Source organism: Corylus avellana, chromosome 11, assembly GCF_965113065.1.
Source record: "Corylus avellana chromosome 11, dhCorAvel1.hap1.2, whole genome shotgun sequence".
Lineage (NCBI taxonomy): Eukaryota > Viridiplantae > Streptophyta > Magnoliopsida > Fagales > Betulaceae > Corylus > Corylus avellana.
Window position 1 is genome coordinate 15,396,972 of NC_142500.1, and position 15,139 is coordinate 15,412,110.

The 15,139-nt window shown below is 34.3% G+C and overlaps 4 protein-coding genes across 4 annotated transcripts; 3 read left to right on the top strand and 1 right to left on the bottom strand.

Moving 5' to 3' along the window:
- On the top strand, positions 1 to 1,466 carry LOC148583147 (uncharacterized). The gene is made up of 2 exons (XM_088511916.1): positions 1 to 371; positions 1,120 to 1,466. Exons 1-2 carry the CDS (start codon positions 117 to 119, stop codon positions 1,363 to 1,365), a joined length of 501 nt encoding a protein of 166 aa, XP_088368042.1. The 5' UTR covers positions 1 to 116; the 3' UTR covers positions 1,366 to 1,466.
- Positions 1,467 to 4,872: 3,406 nt separating this feature from the next.
- On the top strand, positions 4,873 to 5,391 carry PROPEP6 (elicitor peptide 6 precursor). The gene is made up of 2 exons (XM_088511988.1): positions 4,873 to 5,107; positions 5,186 to 5,391. Exons 1-2 carry the CDS (start codon positions 4,946 to 4,948, stop codon positions 5,294 to 5,296), a joined length of 273 nt encoding a protein of 90 aa, XP_088368114.1. The 5' UTR covers positions 4,873 to 4,945; the 3' UTR covers positions 5,297 to 5,391.
- Positions 5,392 to 8,503: 3,112 nt separating this feature from the next.
- Positions 8,504 to 11,036, bottom strand: LOC132165536 (uncharacterized). Its single transcript, XM_059576148.2, has 5 exons — positions 10,687 to 11,036; positions 9,588 to 9,638; positions 9,363 to 9,496; positions 9,170 to 9,261; positions 8,504 to 9,078 (listed from the first exon to the last, which is right to left on the bottom strand). Exons 1-5 carry the CDS (start codon positions 10,978 to 10,980, stop codon positions 8,900 to 8,902), a joined length of 750 nt encoding a protein of 249 aa, XP_059432131.2. The 5' UTR covers positions 10,981 to 11,036; the 3' UTR covers positions 8,504 to 8,899.
- A 2,156-nt stretch (positions 11,037 to 13,192) lies between these two features.
- LOC132165538 (nuclear transcription factor Y subunit B-1-like) lies at positions 13,193 to 14,723 on the top strand. Its single transcript, XM_088511703.1, is given in 3 exon segments — positions 13,193 to 13,382; positions 14,336 to 14,496; positions 14,499 to 14,723. Coding segments are annotated over 3 exon segments (576 nt in total).
- The last annotated feature ends 416 nt before the right edge of the window (positions 14,724 to 15,139 follow it).

Genomic DNA, 15,139 nt, shown 5'->3' on the forward strand with positions numbered 1-15,139 from the left:
TTTTCCTTATTTTCTCACCTACCCTTCTTCCCCAACCCCAACTCCAACCCCCATTCTCTCTCTCTGTCTCTTTCTTTTTCCTTGAAATTATCTTCGAAAGTCATATATCCGAGAAAATGGTTGATTTTGGGGATGAGTTTACAATAGAAAGCTACAGAATCCCTTGGCTTATATGGATCCAGCTTCTCGTGTTCGTCCTCCTCATCTTTCTCCTCTACTGCTTCAGCTTTTTAGCCTCAAATCACTCTGACCGCACCAGTGCTTCACCGTCCGCCGCCAGTCACCTCGTTTCCCACGAAACCCAGAAAGGGAAGCCGATTCCCAAGAACAATTCCACAACAGTTGTTTCAAATTGCTTTGAGATTTCCCAGGTATGGCTTATGGATTCCATCTCCATTCTTTGCTATATATGTTCTTCTTCCATGTTTTCCCTTAGATTTCATCCTTTTTTCTTTTCAGTTTATTTCAAATATCTAATTAATCCGTGCCAAATGATTTGCAAATAATGTTGGGCCTTAGCATTTGAAAAGATAGAATCGGTGAAAACACCCACTTCTCCTATTCTTTTTGTCCCAAAAAGAAAAAGAAAAAAGAAAAAGCGTATTATATATGCACCAAAACAAAAGGTTTAAGGTAGTTTTGTTTGAAGTAATCTAGTCCATTGATTATGCTTGTTTGATCCTTGGAAGGAAGGTATTCTTCCATTTTCTTAATGCTTTGAGAAGCAGTATTACTAGATAAACAGTTTAGACTTCTTCCCATTTTGTTCTTCAGATGTTCTGGGAAAAGTGATTAGACCCATTATAAATGGTTCACTATCGGTGCGGATCCGAATCATCAGCAATTTGCTGCCCGAGATCTCTTGGGCCAGCTGGGCCCATAAAAATACCGGTACAATCACAATTGACCAAGAAGAACAGACAGTTGAAAATGTTAACGTTGTCGGTTCTTTTGTCAATTTCTTATAGATAATCGATCTCACTCACGGTTTAAAATTTTCAACCTATTATTTATCTTTGGAATTTTTTATTGATAAAATTTATTATTATTATTTTTTTCTGACAAGAAATTATAAATTTAATTATTTAATTTATAATCTAACTGTAAGATGTTGGGCAGGTTGGAGAAGAAGTGATAAAAGGGGAGATAGCAACAAGCACCAGTAGAAGATTAGTGAGAGGAGAAGAGAATACAGAAAGGGAGCTGGGGTCGTCAGCAACCCATACATATCATCACCCTTGCGATTATTTCAGGCTGGCTAGATTAGCATTTTTAAAGTGTTTAGGCTTAGACTTCAGCTCTGATAATTCTTCAACCCCAGAGCAAAGAAAAAGGAAGGAACAGAGGAAGAGAAGAGAAAGCTAATGTACAAGCCCAAAAAAAAAAAAGAAAAAAAAAATACCATTTACGAAATTCTTTCTTCAATCCATTAATCCTTGATGAGAGTTTTCTTATTTTGTTTGTACTGTAGATAATAGTAATGATTTTTTTTTTTGTTTTAGATAGTTATAGATTAAATTTATAGAATTTGATATGAGGTTGCATTCGTTTTAGTGGAGATTTATTTATTTATTTTTTAACTTTTTGGTGTAGGCTAAAAATATTGGAAAATACTAGGTTTACAAACACATTTTATAAAAAAAAAAAAAATTACAAACTGATGTGGCACAACATGATTGAGTTTCTTAAAATTTGAATTTATCTCATATTCAATCATGTTATGCCAATTCAGGAGATTCAAGCAAATTCAAAACGAGGGAATTTTGATAAGGAACTTAATGAGTATAGCTGGGTGAAAGGATAGGGTTAGAAATTACATTTTTATTTAATAATTATTTTATAATACTAATACGGCAGTTTCAACCAACTTTTAGATCATTTATAGTTAAAAAAATAAATTTAAAGGTTAATTGGAGTTAGACTGGTTACTATGTTAGTATTGCGAAATAAACCCACATATTGCGAAATAAACATGTGGGTGATGTTATTCCTGATTATTTTCGAGTAAGCAATTTTTTAGGGGATTTTTTAAAAAAAAAAGAAAAAAAAGAAAAACCATGTGGTATGCGTTAATACCAAAAATCAACTAGTGACTACACATGCCTAGTCCTCGATTCGAGATTTCTACAATACAATCAAACGTCCAAATAACGTGCCACGAATGAGGGTGAGGGGCGGTAATACTACTTCCGATACTTAAGTTAGTAAATGTATGGGGTGGGTGAGAATGAAAGATATAGATGAAGATTAGGGAATGAGACGATATTCTTTAGCCAATTTTATATGGATGTGGTTTTGGTTTGATTGGATGCTTAGGTACGGCAAGTATCTTCAATTATTGATTTATTTGGCTGATTGGGAATTTGATCATGTTGTAAATTTCCTTTAACACTCGCATTCCCTTATCACTATCCTTGCCTTTAGTGGAGGTATTCTTATTCTAGGTGATTCCTTTGGATGGACGTTTTTTCTCTTTTAAGGAGTGCGATTTGTTGTTTCATGATCATGAGGTGAATGTAAGGTGTTTGCTAGGCTCGCGGGTCCCTAAATGACCCTAAAATCACGCTTGGGCTGTTTGGATATTGGGCCGGTTGGTTATTGGACTAGTGGCGAATGTAATTATCCATTTCAGTAACACTCATTTCCCTTGAGCTACTTGTATATATCAATGAGAATTAAGATAAGATCGTGAGCCTCCATTCCAGTATATAACATTACTATGGTTGAATTGAAATGAATTTAAGGATTTGTAAATTTCATATATTTATTTGATGGGATGATTATTTTTAGCTCCCACGTTTCATTAATGATAATAAAGATTACTACTAAAATTATGGCAATCATGTGGTATGATATGAACAAATTAAGGGTGTTAACCCGGTCCTGATTATCTGGGCCCTAGGGGTGTCAAGGCGGTTATCGACAATAACTGCTAACCGTAACCGCCTTAGTGGTTAGTAAATTTCACTAACCGCAACCGCTAACCGCCTAGCGGTTAACTGTTAGCGGTTGGTGAAATAGATAACCGCCCGCTAACTGCTTTTTCAAAATTGAGCCTTTTTTTTTTTTTTTTTTGCCTTTTTGGGCTTTTTATATATATATATATATATATATACCCTTTAAAAAAAAAAAATTTAGTGTCTTCTTGGGCCCAATTGCTATAAAAAGAGTCAATATTGAAAAATCAAAAATATTTGACCCAAAATTTACATTTACTTGTACTTTAAAGAAATTTTCTTAAATATTAAATCATAACCGGTTAACTTCTTTTTTTTAAAAAAAAAAAAAAAAATTCAACACAACATATAAAAAAAAGTTCAAAATTCAGACAACTGTCACAACATATAATGATAATACATTAATACTTAAATTGTGTTTATAAGTAACACATTCGTCATTGTTTAATCCAATGTCAATTACTTAATTTGATATTATACGAATCATATCATCATTGCACATTAATAATATGATTCACTTTAGGTCTTGAATAAAGTATTTGAATTGTCATTGAATCATATGATTAAATATTGATATTATACATTTATATTATTCATATGCATATGTAGACTTATATAAACTTATAACATATATAGACTTATAAGTTTATAACATACATTGGGAATAAGTATCTAGATATTTAATTGTTGTATTAGTATGAATTTGTATACTTATAAGTTATGTCATATTATATATGTATAATTTGTTATTATATAATCAAATGATTTAATGATCAATTAATCATGTGATATAATCATATAAATTATACTGATAATATATTAATATTCAAATTGTGATTTAATGATTAAGTGATTATGTTATATGTATAAATATTTTTATAATTATAATTATAAAAATATATTATATAAAAAAGTGGTTAGCAGTTACGGTTAGTAAACCCAATAACTGCAAACCGCTAGGCGGTTATAGCGGTTGGGCGGTTAATACGGTTAAGCGGTTAAACCGCCCGCATCGACACCCCTCGGTAACCGTAACCGGGGTACCCGGACCCGATTATTAAATTTAGAAAATCGGTTACCCAGTCATTTAATAATTGGCCGGTTACTGGTTGGTACTCGGTTATCCCAACCGGGATCTGCATTTTCAAAAAATTGTGCATTTTGAGCCTATTTTGGATATTGGGCCTTATTTAGGCATTTTTTCCCTTTAAAAAAATAATTATAGTTTTTTTAGCTAAATCAGCTATGCTTAGTTATGGTTGTTCTTTGTTTTTGTAGTACATTTTAAAAGTGCCCTAAAAACCCAAAGAAAAAAAATAAAAGGGTAAAGTCCACTTAATCCTCTCAAACTACCACTCCAATGACAATCTATTCCTCAAACTATCAATTGCCACAATTTACCCAAAAACTACCAAGACAATGACAATGTACCCGATTACCGGTTGGTGGCCGGTTATTATCGACCGGATTGACACCCTTAGAACAAATAAACAATGACTCAAAAGGAAGTTACTGTACATGTTGTTTGGTTTTTATTTTTTTATTTTTTTGGATAATTAAAAAAATTATTGAAAAAAAAAAAAAAAAACTCAACAAAAATCAAAGAACCGCAAGCAATCAAGAAGACAAATCTAGCTACAACAGAAACCAAATCAACCAAGAAGACCGAGAGAAATAAAGATAAAATCTAGAATAGAAAATTAAAAATCAAACTCATTTGTATCTAGATAATGGTAGATGTACATTCAAATTTAAATTAATCTTAAACCATATATAAGTATAGTAAAATTTACTATAATAAAAAATAAACATCTTTATCTTATCTTTTTTTTTTTTTTTAAATTTATAATTTATGTAAAGAGTGGCAGGTGCCTCTTAAAAGACGTCCTACATAAGAAGTGGCAAGTGAGACAATAACTCCACCGTACAACCACCAGAGACAAAAGATACAGAAGAAGAAGAAGAAGAAGAAGAAAGAAGAGGAAGCCATGGCTGGGGAGCAAACAAATAGAAAAGAATGGTATTTTTTATACAGTCCTTGCTTCTTCTCTGAACAAATCATCACAGCTTGTCTTAAGTGCCTTGGTTATGACGACGACACAGCTCATCATCCTACTACTTCACATGCAGAAAGAGAGATAAAATTCACTGTAAATCTCTCTCTCTCTCTCTCTCCCACACACAAATTTAAAGAAAGATTTATTTAATGTGTTTTGAATATAATGCAGGGAGATGAGTTTGTAGTGAACACCACAAGGTCATCAATGGCTTCAAGAAGGCCACCAAGACCGCCATTGAGCTCCGGGGGAGGTGGTCAAATCAATGAATCTTCATCTTAGACCTTTTTTCTCGATTCTCGACGGGTTTAATTTGTACGCTTTATTTATTTTCTGTTGTGGTCGTGATAATTAACGTTAATGTTATATAAGGATATGCCAAGGAATTAATTAATCTGTACGTCAGTTAGAATTAATTTCTGGTATTTAATGCTCTATATATATATATATATATATATATATATATATATATATATATATATATTTCAAATTATTCCCGTGATGTTTTTCAACATCGTTGTCGTTTTTCGTTTTCCCAACTGTCCATGATATGTTTCATAGTATAGAGGTAAAATGCATAACCACGAGCCCCGTACCATGATGAGTCAAAACAAATGAGCAGATCCCTATTGTAATATGGGATACCATTAATGATTTTAAGATTCATTTGGGTTTGTGATTTTAAAATGTGATTTGCAGTTAAATGTTTGATAAAATCGTAGTTTAGTCTTTAAAATTGTACATTTATTATATTTCAAACACACACCTTCTTACTTGAGTTTTTTGCATCTTCACATTGTAATTTTTGTTTATGAAATCACAATGCCAAACACGCCCTTAAATTTTTTTTTTTTTTTTTTTTTAAGTAGTTAGATATACATTATGGTATGAGTTTCGAATACAAATTTTTATGCCTGATTAGTGTAAGCTATTATGGGTCTCATTGATGTCATCATGGCTATGATGGTTGCGCTCAAAAGAAAAAAAAAAATAGGGTAGTCACTTTGATACTATGGTCATGTTCAAGTAGAGTAGTCTCTTTAGCCGCTCTCTATTGCCTTTTTAAATTAGAATAAAAGGGGTGGACATTGGATTCCTGTTTTTAAACTAAAATTCCACTTGTGAAATTTTTGAATATATAGTTTCCTTTTTTCTAGTTTCGTATTTTCAGCAATTTACTCTTGGGATCGTTAGAGCATTTTCAACAGATGCTCTAAATAAATCTTTATAGTTAAATATAGCTGATTTTCTCTTCCAGCAGACACTTCAAAATAAAATTTTTACTAAAATTTACAATAGTGAACTTTCACGTAGCACCTTGTTAGTTTTTTTTACTTATTTTTTATTATTTTCTCTCATTTCTGACTCCCTATTTAAAGAAAGTAAAGAGTTGAATAAATGTTTCAGTTAGAGATTATAGTAAAAAACTAATGGCTAAAATACAAAACGTTGCATTGTAAGTAGCTAAAATGACTATCAATGCAGATGCTCTTAGCAAATTCAGATAATAATAAATATAATAAAATTAATATAAAATCTACTTAGCGAAACAAATAATCAAACAATCCTCTCAAATTAACTTTCTTTCTCACATTATTTGAATTAATTACTATTCATCCCAGCAGGAAAATGACTGGAAATGTCCATGCAATCTTATAGCTTTGAGTGGGTAATTACTAGGGGTGAAATAGCGGTTGCGGTTAGCGGTTAGTGGCTAAAACCGCTAACCGCAACCGCCTAGGCGGTTAGTAAATTTTACTAACCGCCTCCGCTAACCGGGTAGCGGTTAACCGCCCGGTTAGCGGTTAACCGCTTTGGAATAACCGCTTTTTTTCTAACCGCTTTTTTTGGGCTTTTTTCTTTGGACCGATTTTGGGCCGGGTTTGGGCCGGTTTTGGGCTCACTTTAAACATTTTTTTTCTCATTTTAAACATTTTTTTTTTCCCTTTCCATGGCCATTTTAGCATTAAAAATTGCTATATGCCAAAATCTTGTTGGCCACCTTCTACAAATCTACACATCATATAATATACAAATAAAATTACAACAAAATCATCACTTCACTTGTAGTCTTATACATAAACTCACAAGTAAGTTCATAAACTCACACATAGAAATAAAATAAAACACAAACAAATTCATAAACTCACAAACAACCAAACAAACCAACATATATGGTTAAACTTGAAGCTTGAGGCTCATTTCAATCAACCAAAAAAAGTTCATAAACTCACAACTTATTGTTATTATATATATATAATATATAAATATATATTATATTTAAAAAAAAGCGGGTAGCGGTTAGCGGATTTCCAAAACCCACTAACCGCTAACCGCAACCGCCTAGGCGGTTAGCGGTTTTTACTAACCGCTTTCAAAGCGGTTAGGCGGTTAGGCGGTTAGCGGTTAACGGTTATAACGGTTAGCGGTTAGCGGTTGCGGTTAGGCGGTTTTAAATTTCACCCCTAGTAATTACTATGCAATCTCACAGCAAAAGCCACAATTCTTGTTGAGTGGGTGGGGTGGCGGTGAGGTTAAAAAGGAGGGGTAATTTTGTAGCCATTCCCTCGTGAGTCGTGAAGGAGATATTCGGCTTTTCAACCGAAGCAGAGAATCTCTTTTATCTGCGACTGCATATCTTGAATCAATGAGGCTCTTCTTTTTACGTGCCTGGCCACGAACAACGATGTCAGTCCATTAAATTAGTCATCATCCGACCGACCACGTGTGCATGCGTTTTGCTTCCACATATATGCTACCGTAGTACATGTGTTATTGTCTACTACTACCATAATAATACCGGTACCATAATAATACCGGTAGCAGTACAGCATCTTCAAGAGGTAGCTCAATCGACTAGAACCACACATAATAAAATGAAAATTCATAGTTTAAATTTTTTTTCCTCATTTTGTGCGAACATGTCAAAAAAAAAAAAAAACCCGTATGCACATTTTTTTTAAAAAAAAATTTTATGATGAAAAAATATCACTTTATTATTATTTGAGTTTTTAGTGTAATATCAAGTCAATTGAAATTCTAATTTTACAATTAATTTAACACGCTTTATCCCAATTAAAAATGGAGCATAATCTTCTCCAGTTCAAATGAACCGAATAATAGCCACTGTCCAGCCTTTGTGTCACCTTCATACGGTAATATTACTGCAATTTCCTGTTATAAACCATGGGCATGCAATGCAAGGTCTATTGCAATGATATCCCCATAGGCCTCCAGCAACAACACACGCTTCATTTCAGCTATTGTTGACATCAATTTTACAATATCTTTTCTTGCCCCACCTCTTCCCTCTTTATATCCAACCATTTTCTCCCACTTCCCAACTCTTTATATATATAAGCATTGACATTTTCTGCAATACATCATCTTAACCCTCAAACATCAAGGAGTCAACGAGGAGAACAAGTCTATTACCAATTATATCTCCATGATGTCTACAGAATATAAAGTTATCTGTCTGAAAGTAAATAGTGACCTTCAAAAATTCCATTAAAAAGGAAAGAAAGAAAGAAACAACTTCAATCAGGCTCAAGATAACTTGAATGACAAGAGACCACAGCATATTTCTGTCCACAGAGTTCAAAGAAAGCTGAGATTGGGTACATGCATTGACAAAGGCTACAACAAACTTTCTGCAAGTAACAGCAGAGATTAAAGAAATCAAAGGCTACTTCGATCCACTTTACATTGTAGGTCTATGGCGTAACACACTGAAAGATAAAACCTCAACAACTATACTAATTGAAAACAGCTGAATTGAGATTGCAGGAAAATTAAAAGGAGAGAACAAAAAAATGGAAAGGAAACATATGTACAAAAGACATGTTTGATGTCTCTCACTGTTAAGCTCACAAATCCTAGGGTCTACCGCTTAGCTCGTTTAGTGAAATAGTTGAGGGCTAACCTAGAAAATTGGGTGAGAGTGAAAAACATTTGCAGGATTGCACGACCCTTCACAATTCCCTCTCTAATACCCCTCGCAGTTCTAGCCAACACTGGTACTGTTTCGTCAGTTCTCGGCGCGGCTACCTCCTGCAGCGAAGCTAAACAAGTAAAGACGAAGTAAAATTCGTTGCTCCAAATCAATTGAAGAATCACATTAAACCATGAAAAGCTACAGAAGACATAGATAACCTGATGGAGCCATGTTTGTCAACTGGCGCAACCTCTCCTCGGCTACACGAACAGCTCGAGTGGAGCTTCTAACACCTTGTGTAATCTCCTGGCTGCACAACAATCAACAAACAAGTGAATTTGAAACGTTATATACAAAATAGAGGTAGCAAAAAAAGAAGAAGCAGAAGAGTGTGTTATCTATGGCGCTAACCCCAAATCACTGAGCTCCATTGTTAGGTCACTGATCTCCATGCCAGACAACCGAACAGCGGCCATTGTGTCAGGAAGCTCTTCCCTTGTAACATCCATAAGCTTTTCTAGAGATTCCGCAGCTCTCTTGAAAGCCTTCAATATGCCACATTGGTCACATTGATACATAAACATCAAATAAATGGGAACATTATATAAAAGAAGAAATGTTTTTAAGATTACATACCATAAGAGTCGGTATTGCAGAGCAAAAGAGCCAGGTCGCTGAAACTGCAGCCTACAAAAGGAATGCACATCTACTAGAATCACCACAAGTTATCACTAAAAAACACTAAGGTTTTGTTTATTTCGACGTAAAATGTTTTCAGCCGAAAATATTTTTCAAAGAAACTACAGATTTTTCAGTGTTTGGCTGTCACCTTTGAAATGTTCTTGCGAAAACATTTTTTGTTTTATGATTCGCATGGAAAATGTTTTCCCGTTTGCGGGGGTAGCTTCGATGGGAATTGGTGCCAGTGGGAGAGAGTGTTATGTGCCATGGTATCGGTATTTACTGGAACAGAGCTTTTGAAGACTAGAACAGAGTGTTTGAAGAGAGGATCTATGGACAGAAAATGTTTTATGCCTTAAAAAAGTGTAAAACCCACCGAATACAAACTGCCTCTTGGGGCCAGCCCCCTACGCAAAGTCTGCGAATTAACCGGTCCATGCGGAGAGGGGTGCGAGGCATGGGTCCTGGGTTTACTTGACATGAGCGAGTTCCCGGTCATTATAAAAAAAAAAAAAAAAAAAAAAAAAAAAAAAAAAAAAGGAAAAACAGTAAACTGTTTTACGCTTGATCAAAAATGTGTTAGGGCTATCAAGTTTTTCAAGCGCAGCCAGTGCAGCCATACAAGAAACTGCTTAAAATGTTTTAACAAAAGCTTTTAGTCAAAGCAAACGGAGCCTAAATTGAGAAAGTCTCTGAACATGTAAAGTAAGTTCTCTAAAAAGCAATTCCATCAGAGCCAATGTATGAGATTTTGAAGAAATTAAAAACCCAGAATCATCATCAACAAGCCTTCACACCATATAATTCATCCTTCAAAATGCCCCTTCTACCGTTCTACGTAAAAACTAAAACTCCATAACCAGACAACTGATCGATAATAGACTAATGTCTACCGCACCAAGCTGAAACCTTAAAGAATCAAAACACCCATTTCCCCAGCAAACATGAAAAGCGATTGAATTGCCTAGATTGAACAAAACAATTCGATAATTTTCAGTGAAATTGTCTACCTTGTTCAATTTAATTGAAATTAAAATGAACAAAAAAGCAATACCGCGCAAGCAACGACTTGGAGCATGAGGATGTGACGGTGGGTGAGGTTCCACTGGTTGAGCTGAAGCGCAGACGCCGACGAGGATCCGAGGGTCGATGTGTAATGCGAAAGGACCGACGGCTCAGATGCTGCGGTTGCATTGTACTCCGCTTGTATCGACACAGATGCGAACCGTCCGACCGGTTTCCGAACATCGCACTGACAACGCGACTCGATGTCAATTGGGCAGCTGTAATTTCTCGAGTTTGGTTTAATGGCGGCGCACGAGAAGCGCAATTTCAGTGCGCAGAACATTGCCTCTCTCAGACTCACTGTGTCCTCGGCTCCTCGCAATCTCCGACCTCAGCGAAGAGAAGTTTGGTCGTTTGGAAGTAGAAGCATCTCCTGGGCCGTCATCCGAGTAGGCCCTGAGCCCATTTCCAATATGTACTAAATTGGGCCCTCAACCCTTGGCCCAGTAAGTCCAGCTCAAGCCCGAGACATTTAACGGGCCGAATCAACTTATTAAAACGGTTACACTAGCAAAGCCAGAGGAACGAGTGTAGATGATAATGGCCATTTTTTATTTATTTATTTATTTATATTAATTAAGCTCTAGACTATATAGATTGCAAGCGACAGGCAGTTGGAGACGGTTTTCAGAAAATATATGTTAATTTAATAAGATATATGAACAGGTAAAGGGGAGCTGTTAAACAAGCCATTTGTCACGAGCCTCTTTAAAACTTATATATATTTAAATGATTGTTTTGTGGTTTATATATAAATATAAATGAGAGCTATCTTGCTAATTACAATATTAGTAAGAAGAAATTGAATTAGCAACAAAAAAAAATGTAACAGAAAAAGAGTCAACCATGAAAGCAATTCTACACTTTCACACCAATATCCTTTGTAATTGTTCTAACTAATCAACAATATATTTATTTTAATTTTTAGAAAAACTTCACAAAAGGCCTTCTGAATTTTTACACGTTTTGAGAAGACTTTTTAAAATTCAAAAGCTCTCAATTTCACTTTTCAAACTTTTAATTTGATACAATCTACTTCCTTCATTGGCTTTTGGCGTTAACTCCTTATAAAAGCTACAAAAAAATACCAAAATACCCTTAATGCCCGTTTGGTTTGCAGAATATACCATTGTAATAAAATGGCTATTCCTATGAAATAGTCATTCATTTGTTTGATAAGAGTTTATTCCTAGGAATAAATACTCCCGTGAAAATCACTAATCCCTTACACACAGAAATAGAATACATTTTACACAAACACCCATATTTTTTATTTTATTTTAAACTTATATATATATATATATACACTGAAACTGTCTTTAACTCCATGTCGATTGCAAGCTATGTAGTCTTGAGCTTAATTAATGTAAAAAAAAAAAAAAAATGGCCATTTTTTTAATGGGTTCTTCCAATCATTCACATTAAAGTATTTTATGAAATCCACATTAATAATGAAACAAATTAAGGGTTTGACAAAGGAGGAGGAATCTGGATCAATCCTAGGCCAGGCTAGATATTAATAATTGCTTGCAAATAATTAAGACATGCTAAAATACATAACAATGTAGTTGGAATAGCTTAAGATATCAGAATACTGGTGAAGAGAAGCCTCCAAACCAAAACAAATCACCTAAGGCACCTAGGGCAAGACCTTAGAGTATACACCGGCGTGTACGTAATTGTCACATAAAAGTGCTATCATTTAACAATGATTGACCAACTTGATTCATGATGTTGTGTAGGTAATTGTCACAGAAAAGTGCTATGATTTAACAATGATTGACCAAGCTTGCATAAGTTTGTTAAATGCTAGCTAATTCCAATATTTGTTTTCTCTTTGAGTCTTGTCATATTAATATATACCGACAACATAAATTTAATTAACAAGCTGTCAACACCCCGCATAAGCTTATCTTTTAATATATCAAGGAAAAGATGGAAGGCCTAAAAAATCCGCGTTACTTAAATGACACATAGAAAGAGCAAGACGCAAATGATTTTCACTAAGTACATGCCGAAATCAGTATGAATAGGGGCCAAAGGCCAGAACAATTAGTTGCTAGAGGCGAATTGGAGGGGGGGGGGGGGGGGGGGGGGGGGTGGGGGTGCATTATTTTCGGTGAAAAATTAGGCAACGTCCTCACCTTGTCGATGAGCATGTACTCTTGCACGACAAGGAATGACAGTCACGCTCAATCACCCAATGACACATGACTAGTTCCATACAACTAGTAAAAAATAAAATTGAGAGTTTTTAATCTTTAAAAGAATCTTTTCAAAAATAAGTAAGAGTTCAAGAGCGGGTTTATGAAATTTTCCCTAATTTTTATTATATCTTGTCCACATCAAACCCCCTTTCCACATTTCTATTACTTTTCTTCTTAATTTGGCCCCACTTCTGTAAGCTTAAAAGCCCAAACTCCCTCACATTAGATTCCACAATCTCTGCACCCACATATATTTTCATCTTCCCCCACAAATTCTCTCCGGCCTCCATGACCGGAAAAAGAAGCAAAAGAAGCCCACTGGGGAGCCCCTCGTCGGGGGACATGTCATCAGACGTCAGCTCCTCAAAAGAACAAGACAGGTTCCTCCCCATTGCCAACGTCAGCCGCATCATGAAAAAATCACTCCCGGCAAACGCCAAAATATCCAAAGAAGCCAAAGAGACCGTCCAAGAATGCAGTGGCGGACCTACAGCTTGTGTTGGGGGACGAATGTCCCCCCAAAATCTTTCCAAATTTTCTTAAATTGCCTTAAAAATCTACCCATTTTATAAATTTGTCCATCCAAAATGATATTTTGTCCCCCCAAAATAATATTTGTATCCCCTTTTAATTTTTTTTTTCTTAGTTTTGCTCCCCCAAAATAATATATGTGTCCATTTTAATTATTTTTTATAGTTTTGCTCCCCCCAAAAAAATAATATTTGTTTTCCCTTTATTTATTTATTTTTTTAATTTTTTTTTAAAAAAAAACTTTGTCCCCTCCTTCAATATAAAAAACCTAAAATACCCAATTCATTTAGTTTCCATTTATATTCTAGTTCGCTTCTAATTAAAAACTCAATTGGATTTAGGACTTTGATTGAATATGTGAATGGAAAAAGTTAAATGGTTTTGGATCTTTGAGCAGCTTCTAACCAACAACCAAAAAAACCAACAATCAGTTTTTTGAATAGTTATTTTGACGTCATTTAGGTTTATAATATTTGTTTTGACATCACAAATTAAATGGTTTAATCATTTATGATTGCACCATTGTTTGACTCGACTTTTAGCATTTCTCTTCTTGTTATTTGGGGCTTGTGGGGATTGTTACAAAAAATAGTTAACACTCAAAGGTACTTTTTTTCTTAAACCCTATAAATCGTGTTTAATTTATTTTGCTAGTTTTTTTTTTAAAATTTTTTTTTTATTCTAAGCTATTTTGCTAGTTTTTTTATATTATTATGTATTTATGATGCCATGAGATTAGATGTAACACTTCTATGCTTTTATTTTATACAAACATATATATAAAGAGATTATGTGTATCTATATGCTTTTGTATACGAGTCCGTCCATTTCCCCAACCCAAAAAAAAAAAAAAAAAATTCCGTCCCCCCATACCTCAAATCCTAGTTCCGCCCCTGCAAGAATGCGTTTCCGAGTACATAAGCTTCATCACCGGCGAAGCGTCCGACAAGTGCCAAAGAGAGAAGAGGAAGACAATCAACGGCGACGATCTTTTGTGGGCCATGACGACACTGGGGTTCGAGAATTACGTTGGACCCTTGAAGAATTACCTCAACAAGTACAGAGAGAATGAAGAGAGAATGAAGGAGATGAGAAGATTAATGAATCCATTGCTTTGCAAGGAGACCAATCTCCTACCAATCTCATATGCCACTCTTATTCATTTGGAACTCCAAAGAGTTTGGTGAATATTAATGGTGCTTTTAACTCGAAAAAGATCAACGAAAATGGCGATGGAAATGGTAATAGAATTATGGGAGATCATCTTCATCATGAAGTTGAATGGTAGAGATTGAATATATATATATGAAGTTCTATATATGTAATGTAGTTTTTTATGTTTTTATTGAAAGTGAATTGTGTTTTACTGCTTCAAGAGAAATATTGACAACTTTAAATCATGGCTATTAAATAAAATTGGAGTAATTACATTTTTCTCTATCAACTACAACATATTATCAATTTCTTCCATGAAACTCGATCCTATCAGACTACTATTTTCTTTCTAAAACTCTCATTTCGTTGGTCAAACTTCTTAAATGTGATGAAATATTCTCTTTTAAACGTTAAATTTCATTAAAAGACATAAATACCTCCAAATAAAAAATTTAAACAAAAATATAAATATATAAAATATATAAATTAATTTTTTTTTTTTTTTTTTTGAAAAAAAAGGTGAATAAGATCTTAAGAAAGGGGTGTGTT

Bases quoted from the DNA above. Each gene is read 5' to 3' on its own strand.
- LOC148583147 (XM_088511916.1), top strand. From the start codon at position 117: ATGGTTGATTTTGGGGATGAGTTTACAATAGAAAGCTACAGAATCCCT. The intron at 372-1,119 runs GTATGGCTTATG...GATGTTGGGCAG, and splicing joins ATTGCTTTGAGATTTCCCAG to GTTGGAGAAGAAGTGATAAA.
- PROPEP6 (XM_088511988.1), top strand. From the start codon at position 4,946: ATGGCTGGGGAGCAAACAAATAGAAAAGAATGGTATTTTTTATACAGT. The intron at 5,108-5,185 runs GTAAATCTCTCT...AATATAATGCAG, and splicing joins AAAGAGAGATAAAATTCACT to GGAGATGAGTTTGTAGTGAA.
- LOC132165536 (XM_059576148.2), bottom strand. From the start codon at position 10,980: ATGTTCTGCGCACTGAAATTGCGCTTCTCGTGCGCCGCCATTAAACCA. The intron at 9,497-9,587 runs GTATGTAATCTT...GGCATATTGAAG, and splicing joins CTGCAATACCGACTCTTATG to GCTTTCAAGAGAGCTGCGGA. The intron at 9,262-9,362 runs GTTAGCGCCATA...ATTGTTGTGCAG, and splicing joins ATGGAGCTCAGTGATTTGGG to CCAGGAGATTACACAAGGTG.